Below are 8,701 nucleotides of genomic sequence, written 5' to 3'. Positions count from 1 at the left end.
ATTTTTGTGTGGATATTAATTGAATGTTTGTGCTCTTCCTTTCGTTAGTTCTTATTTTATTGAGGAACTTCCATGTTTCTGTACATTTTCTGCCTCCCAGGTAGGTATTAATTTCCTGGCACTTCTTATCCCACATTTCTCTTTTTGCTTTTACTGTTGTTCTTCTTGTTATTCTTTTGAGTTCCAGGTATTCATCTCTATCTTTTTGTTGTTTACTGCTCAGCCATCTGATATACGCTTGCTTTTTCTCTTCTACGAGTGCTTCTATTTCTTTGTTCCACCATAGTTTTTCACTTTGTCTTTGAGTGTTAAAGCCGAGTGCTTCTTCTGCAGCTTTTTTAACGCTAACGACTACGTTTCTATATACCTCCTCTACTGTTGATGTTTCAGTTATATTCATTAATTTGCCATCCAGTCTTTGTTGATATAGTATTCTTGTACTCTCTTGGGTCAAACTATCCAAATTATAACTTCTTTTTTCCAAAGTTTCTTCTTGTTGGGGTTGACAATTTGTTTGATTATGTGTTATTTTATATCTAAATGGACAGGTTACTTTTGATTTTACGACGTAATGATCTGAACCACATGTTATTCCTCTGTATGCTCTTGTGTCCTGTACTTGCATATTAGTATTTTGTTTTATGATGACATAGTCTATAATTGACTTTAAATTTCTTGTAGTTTGGGTCCAGGTGTACTTGTGTACATCTTTATGTTTAAAAAATCAATTGGTTATTTTTAATTGATGGTTTTCACATATTTCAATTAGCCTCTCACCATTATCATTCTGGTTTATTTCTCCGTAGGGACCTACCACCTTATTATCTACTTTACGACCTACTCTACTGTTCAGGTCTCCCATAACTATCAATTCTCTTCTATTTCCAATTTTCGTAATTTCGTCGTTAACTTTAGCAAAGAACTCATCTTTGTTTGTGTAAGGTTCATCATCACTGATTGCATAAATCCCAAGTATCGTAATAGGTGTTTCTTTTATCGTTATGTTTACTCTTATTATATTTTCGTCTATTGCTTCAAAGTCAGTGATTTTATGTTTATGTTTTTTGTGTATGAGAACGGATACTCCTCTTTTCGCTCTCTCGTGTTTTGAAACTCCGCTGAATATATGTACATTAGGGTGGAACGAAAGAATAGGAAAAAAAATTTTTTTTCAAAGAACTTTCTAATAGCACTCGAACGTTGCCTTATCATGTCTACAATAAAACTACAAAATATTTTTGTTCTAGGTTTACATCTTGAGGTGCCGCAAGAGCTTTAAAAAGATAGGTTTTTAACAAAAAAATACAGAAAATTTCAAGTATTTTATATATTTAACCTGGTGCCATAGCTAACATTTCTTAGTCAAATATTGTTTCTAATAACAGTTGACATTGCTATCATTGCTATATGTACACATTGCTATAAGATTTCTTTAGTTACAATATTCATCTTGATACTTAAATAAATTGGTTTTTTGTCTCAAACTTGGGCATAATCTTTTGGGAAGCAATGTGTGCTCTAACAAAGCCATTTTTGCTTTAAGACCATATACATTAAGAGATGACTCAGTCACGAGCTTTATGACTTTTTTCACTGCCTGCGTATGACATGGAAAACACGGAAAATCCACACACTGCACCTGACAACTAGGGTCTCTTGCTTCACTTAGGTATATACTTTTTAAATCCTCGTCAGTTATGTTTTGTCATAGTAATTATTGCTCAATAATTTCTTATTCCGTCCAGTTAATTATATCAATGTAGTCATTGGTATTAAAGTTAAGCTTCGGGATAACAAACTTCCTTACACCATTTATGAGTTCCGATCTTGCTTTTAAAAGTCGCAGGAGACCTAGCTCCCTTTTCTCTTGTCACATAACATGGAGAGAAGCACATTTTCTGGGTGAAAGAAGTAACCATTCCTTTGAATTACTGGATCAATTATTTGGAGATATTCTTCACAAAGATAACGTGAAAATTTGATGAGTCTTAATAGATGTTTTAATCCATTTACACAAAATGGTTTCAGTTTGACATCAAACCAGACTGGAGCATACACCTTAATCACATACCCACATAGTTAAAGTTTTCAGATTATTTGAAGGATTCTCTGTTGCAACATATACCTAACCAAAGAAAGCGATTGGTCAACGTAAGCCATCGTTAATAATAAGAACATACACCACTGGAGATTGCTTTGCACACTTCAAGTAAATATTTTTGATCTGTGCTTATATCACCCTTAATCTCTAGAATAGGGAGGTTGTTTTGTATGGGAGCGAAATTAACCACAGGATGCTGGTTACAGATATCAAATTCTTTGCCTAAAAGCCCTCCAAATTCATTAGAGCCTTTAGTTTTTCCATCCAATGTGCAAAACAAATTACGCAAAGACAATTCATTGGAATAGAACAAACAAATCAGCCACTTCAGCGGCTTATTTAGTTTTTTTTTTATTAAAGCAATTACACCATTGTTAACACTGCTGTTAGTGACAGTTCCATCACATCCGACAGCTGTTATATTGTATATGTTCAAAGGATTTTCACCTTGAAAATGTTCCATTATGCTATCTTTTATAGCTTCATCTGTTCCGGAAGCAGGAGTTATATGCCCTAGGACGGTTGATCCAGGTTCATCTACTATTGAAATGTGCTCTTCTGTCATAGTTAGAATGTTAATTTATATTAAGGAATGAAATAAATATTTACTATGAAATATTTCTTCAAATGTGAAATTCAAGTTCAAACTTTGCTTGTTTTAGTAAAAATATATATTGGATTGTTGTAAGTTAAAACTAAAATTATCTTGAAAGAGTAGTTCTAGAGTGTGTATTTATCATTTAAAATAGGAATTAAGATATTACAATAGCTATTTTTTACCAAACCAAAATCATTAAAATTCGCAAAATTTAACTAAAAATTCTAACTTTCAACCCTTTTGCGGCACCTCTAAAAATATTTTGTTTGGAAAAATATTTTATTTGTGGCTTAACAATGGCTATAGGCAACTTTCTATCACTATTACACATTGAAATTATAAAAACGTTTTTTTCGTTCCACCCTAATGTACATAATTGTTTACTTTTTCTATACCTATTCCTTTCTTCTTTGTTTCGGTTAATACAACTATATCCATATCTAGTTTTTTAATTTCTTCAGTTATTTCTTCCATCTTTCCGCTGATACTCTGCACATTCCAGGTGCCAATGTTCATAATCCTTTTCCGTCGCCGAAGTCGTTTATTATTTAATCCGTCCGAGATTCCGAGGCAATCTTTAGGCTTTTTGGTATTTTTCTAATTTTTACAAGTGACAGGGAACCGGCCTGATGTCTTAACCCCCTACCTGGAGGACCGGGTAATTTGTAATCAAGGTTTTCTTCCTTTAGATTGGTTGTCTTACAGGACTAAAGAGCCCAATCTGCTCCTTTTCTTTCGCCGTCGATGTTTCTTCGCCAACCAGAATCCACAACCGCCCATTTTAGATCCTATTCTGCAGTGGTATGCCGAAAAAGCAGGCCTGCCACTTCCGCCATTGACGCCGAACCGAAGATCCTCTTCTACGCCGTCTCCGCCGTTGTGGTCTTCACCCGTATCCCTGGGCAGGGGTCCGCGTTATACCCCACAGAACTGGGTCCCTACCTGAACTTCGCCACCTGTTCACTCCGGCCTACTGAAGTGAAAGGTGCCCACCCCCGCGACATGGACGCGCCAGGTAGGAATTACCCATGTGAGTGTTAGAGAAGATGGCTCTAACTCTCCATGGGCCGAGTTAATGAACATGTGTGATCCCATGCTCAAAGGCTTCCTATAGGTACATACAGTATATTCTTTTTAAGATATTTTAAAAGTATATACAAGTATGTGTTAAGCATATAAGTACTTTTGCATATACTTACGCATATACTAAGAATATTCGATTAAGGTATATTCTAAGAATAAACTTTTACGAACATTCCGAGATACTACGTACACGAATGTGCTCAGTATATTCGGTGCAAGAATATTCTGTGAAGCACATGCAAAGAACATGAAATTTAGAATGTTTTTTATGGTACATGCTATGCTTGTACTACGCATATACTAAAAAGGATATACTTCGACGAATGTTGGTAGGATATGCTTAGAACATGATGCGAACATCATTGTTATGTGGGAACAAACTTATTGTCTATTTTGATAAACAATTATTGGTAATATAAAAAATAAATTAATAACGTAAGCTAAAAAAGGCCCAAATAAAAGCCATTAATCAACAAAATCTATGTAAAGTAAAAAAATTAAAAAAAAGTAGGTATAAATATTTTACCACATACATAACTCAACATAGCAAACGAAGTTTTGAAACCAGAAAAAGACCCAATAAAGAAAAAGGATTGGATGACCGATAAAATACTAGACCTTATTCAACAAAGAAGAAATTGGAAAAACAAAGACGAGATTCGGTATAGAGAGATATATCGACAAATAAGATACGAGATTAAGCGAGCAAAAGAGGACTGGATGGAACAAAGATGTCGTGAAATGGAAGAACTACAAAGAAAACATGACGAGTTTAATATACATAAAAAGCTTAAAGAAATTACCTACACTCAGAGAAAAAGAACTCCTCACTTTATGAGAAACTCCAAAGGTAAAATAATTCTCGACTTGGATGAAAAAAAGGAAGAATGGAGTAACTATATAAAAGAGCTCTTCCTGGACACGAGGCCACCAATTAACACCACAAAGTATGCGAATACTGGTCCTAGTATTTTAAAAGCGGAAGTAGAGAAAGCCATCAAACAGAGCAAAAATGGGAAATCTCCAGGCCCTGACCAAATACCATCAGACTGGCTCAAACTTCTGGATGACGACAATGTCTCACAACTAACAAACATTTATAACCATATATACGAGACTGGCATGATGCCACAGATATGGTTAGAGTCTACATTTATTCCACTTCCAAAAAAGCCTAATACATCATCATGTAAAGACTTTAGACTAATTAGTCTTATCTTATGAGCCACTCTCTCAAGCTACTTCTTAAGATAATTCTTAATAGAATCAAGCAGAAATGTGAAGAGACAATGGGAAACAAACAATTCGGTTTCAGAGAAGGATTGGGAACAAGGGAAGCTTTGTTCTCAATGTTAACATTACTTCAACGATCATGGGAAGTACAGAAACCAATTTACGTCTGCTTTATAGATTTTGAGAAGGCGTTTGATAGAGTTCAACATAATAGGTTGTTTGAATATCTAGAAATGATTGGAATAGACGATAAAGATCTGAGACTTTTACAACATCTATATTGGAATCAAGAAGCTTCTATTCTGGTAGACCGCAAAGAAACAGACAAAATTTGCATTCAAAGAGGTGTCAGACAGGGTTGTGTGTTATCCCCAACTTTGTTTAACGTATACTCAGAAATAATTTTTAATGAAGCCTTGGAAGGACAATGTGGAGTTCGAATCGGGGGAGAAACTATTAACAACATCAGATATGCAGACGACACCGCGATCATGGCTGAAAATATCGAAGATCTTCAATTCCTTATAGATAGAGTCACTAGAGAATGCTCCAATAACGGACTTAACATAAATGCAACAAAGACAAATTTACTTGTGGTTAGTAAACAAGACGTCGGCCCTATGCAACTAATTGTCAATGATGAATCAATAACAAAAGTTAACCATTTTAAATACCTAGGATGTTGGATAAACGAGACACTAAATCCGGATGAAGAAATTAAAACTCGTATAGAAATTGCAAGAGGAGCATTTATGAAACTTAGATCTATTCTGAGCAACTCTCAGCTGAACTTACAACTAAGAATCAAGTTCCTAAAATGTTATGTGTATCCTGTATTACTATATGGATGTGAAACCTGGATCATGAAGGTTAACATGATGAACAAATTAGAAGCCTTTGAGATGTGGTCGTATCGTAGAATGCTCAGAATATCTTGGGTTCAACGCATTTCAAACAGAGAAGTCTTAAACAGAGTAGGTCAAGGCGAAGGTGACTTAATGAAGATGATAAAAAAGAGAAAACTTGAATATCTGGGGCATATAATGAGAGGTAGCAGATACAGGATGCTGCAGTTAATACTCAATGGAAAGATCGACGGAAAAAGAGGAATTGGTCGAAAGAAATATTCATGGCTCCGAAACCTTCGTCAATGGACTGGCTTATCAGCAGCTCAATTGTTACATGCCGCACAAGATGGAGAACGATATCGGCAAATTGTTATGGAAGCTACCCACGCCTAAAAAATTTGGGCACGGTACTTAAAGAAGAAGATAACTCAACACGGGTAAAAACCGCGCAGTATTACCCCTCACGTATATTTTCCAAACAATAATAAATATAAAAAAAGTGGGGCAATTAATGTAAGATAAATTATGGTTAAACAAAAGCTAAAACACCATAGATTTATACAAACTCAAAAACAACTAAATAACATTTTGGCTTGCTTATTTTGTCGTAGCAAAATATTGTAATGGCCACTTTGCAAACAGATAAATGCATATTAGCGCCACGGGTGTGAACTTTACAGAATTTGCAATAATCGACATTATTTGGTTGGTTGACCGGTAGAGATCAGCACTAGCCGAAATTTTATAAATATGTAATTCTCAGAGAGCGAGAAACATGGTGCGCGGTATTCCCCGGCGCGCGGTATTCCCCCACCTTCCCCTAGACCAGCTATTCTCTCGTTAAATTATTCAGTTGAAGACTATGACAAACTAGCATAATAAAAACACTAGCACTCTGCCAAAACAATAATTGTAGAGACATTAATTTGTAATTGTAATAAATTTTGTGGAAGTATTGTATTGAAAACAAAAATTTTCAGGCTTTTATTGTCAGATAAAATCATTATAAAATGAACTTCCATCAAGTAACGGTCGAATCCATCACTTAATATGTTTAAGAATTTAATTATGAAAAAATAAAATTACTTCTATTTGGCATCCTTCCTGCCTTCCTAGTTGTTTCAAAACTTAATAAAACTGTAAACATTTTTTACAAAAAAATAATATTTTTGTAAGTATCCGACATCCAAAGCGCCCTCTATACGAATTCGCTTAACAAACCGAATATTTTACCTCTATTTTTATAGTAATAACTGTTTTGAAAACTTATTTACTTCTATAATTTGATTTATCTTATATTCAGTTCCCAAAAAAAGTCGTAATAAAATTAGAAACATACAACATTTACATTATATAGCATTTTGTTTTTAAACAAAGGATTCTACATTTTAAGTCCAATTCAGTTCAAACGTAAAACTATAGATGGCCGGTCCAACAAGTGTATTGCTGCGCACGTTCCTGATTCAAAAAACCTAACAGCGGGAAGCCGCATCGCACCGGCTCTTCGCCCATGCCACCGCTCGACCGCTCTTCTCAAAACTTTAATCGTATGTCAGCCTTCGCAGGTAGTGGTATATCAATCGCGCGTGTATAAGCGCGTCTACTTTATCGAAAACATCGCCATGTGACAACAATGAGACAGTGATTGTGAGTGAAAGTGTGTTTTAGTGTTTGTGTGATGCCCTTCGTGCAGCGTTTTGTTGAGCCGAAATTTTTGAGCAGGACTCAACTTTTCGACGAGAATGGCCACCCCAAAATCGGAGATTACGAGCTGGAGGCCGTTAACAATAACACCTTGTGCAATGCTCTCAGGCAGCTTGCTTCTTTGGTGTTGGCGGCCAATGATATCTTCGAGGATCTGGGGGGACAGCTCGAAGGTATCAGGAAGAGGTCGGAGGTGCTCAGAGTTAGGATCACCAATGTCGGAGGCAAAGTGGAAAAGTTTGATCCCAAGGAAGTTACAGTCCGTAAGTACCTACTGTCTTAAAGTTGTTGTTTAGGCTCTTCTACTTTTGCTGATTATTTTACTTATAAATAAACTTGTTTTGGCATTCCAAAGTAAAAAATAACAGGCTTTCTTTTGCTATGCTATTTGATAAAGTTTATAACACAAGCCTAGGTTGTTGTTTAGGCTCACCTACGTTTGCTGGTTGTTTTACTTATAAATAAAGTTTTTTTGGCATTCTAAAGTAAAAAATAACAAGAAGGCTTTGTTTTGCTATGCTATTTGATAGAAGTTTATAGCTACACAAGCCATTAGTGTAGAAACTGTAGAATTATCTTATAAAACTAGTTTTATTAAAAAAAAGATGATTTGGCGGGATCTATGCGGTTACTTTTCTGTTTTTTTTTGTGTACAAAGTATACAGAAAACAAAAATAAATGATATTTTGGCGGAATTCTATTTTTCTTTTTTTTTTTCTATACAAATTTACAGAAAACAACCAGTAAAAAGCTGTTTACTTTGTAAAAAGATGTTTACTAATGCCTCACATTTACCTGGCGTTGTTGTGTTATTTCTTAACGTTTCTTAGGGTTACTTTACGTTTACCCTTGTTCTTGTTGGAATGGAATTTGTAACGGTCATCAGACATCTTTTCTTTCTTCATGCGGTAAATTTTCTTCAGCAATATTAAACATTATACTTTTGGGTAGATATTTAAATACTTTTCGAAACACGGTCAATGCCTTGAAATATATTTTAGAATTATATTAAGAGGAAAGGAACATTTTGACGCCTGTCAAAATTTTTAATGTATTTTAAATGTAATCATTTTTTTCGAATCCTGAGAAAACTAATAAGTATTTTTGAAAAATTTAAACGCAGAATGAAAGATT

The 8,701-nt window shown here is 34.8% G+C and overlaps 1 protein-coding gene across 1 annotated transcript; it reads left to right on the top strand.

The window, feature by feature from the left end:
• Positions 1-7,541: 7,541 nt before the first annotated feature.
• On the top strand, positions 7,542-7,850 carry LOC114336883 (actin-binding protein WASF3-like). The gene has a single exon (XM_028287275.2). It carries the CDS (start codon positions 7,542-7,544, stop codon positions 7,848-7,850), a length of 309 nt encoding a protein of 102 aa, XP_028143076.2.
• Positions 7,851-8,701: the final 851 nt, after the last annotated feature.

Source organism: Diabrotica virgifera, chromosome 5 (genome assembly GCF_917563875.1).
Source record: "Diabrotica virgifera virgifera chromosome 5, PGI_DIABVI_V3a".
Classification (NCBI taxonomy): domain Eukaryota; kingdom Metazoa; phylum Arthropoda; class Insecta; order Coleoptera; family Chrysomelidae; genus Diabrotica; species Diabrotica virgifera.
Note: the sequence above shows the minus strand (reverse complement) of the source record. Positions and strands in the feature narration are given on the sequence as shown.

Excerpts from the sequence above, each read along its gene's own strand:
- LOC114336883 (XM_028287275.2), top strand. The coding sequence starts at position 7,542 with ATGCCCTTCGTGCAGCGTTTTGTTGAGCCGAAATTTTTGAGCAGGACT.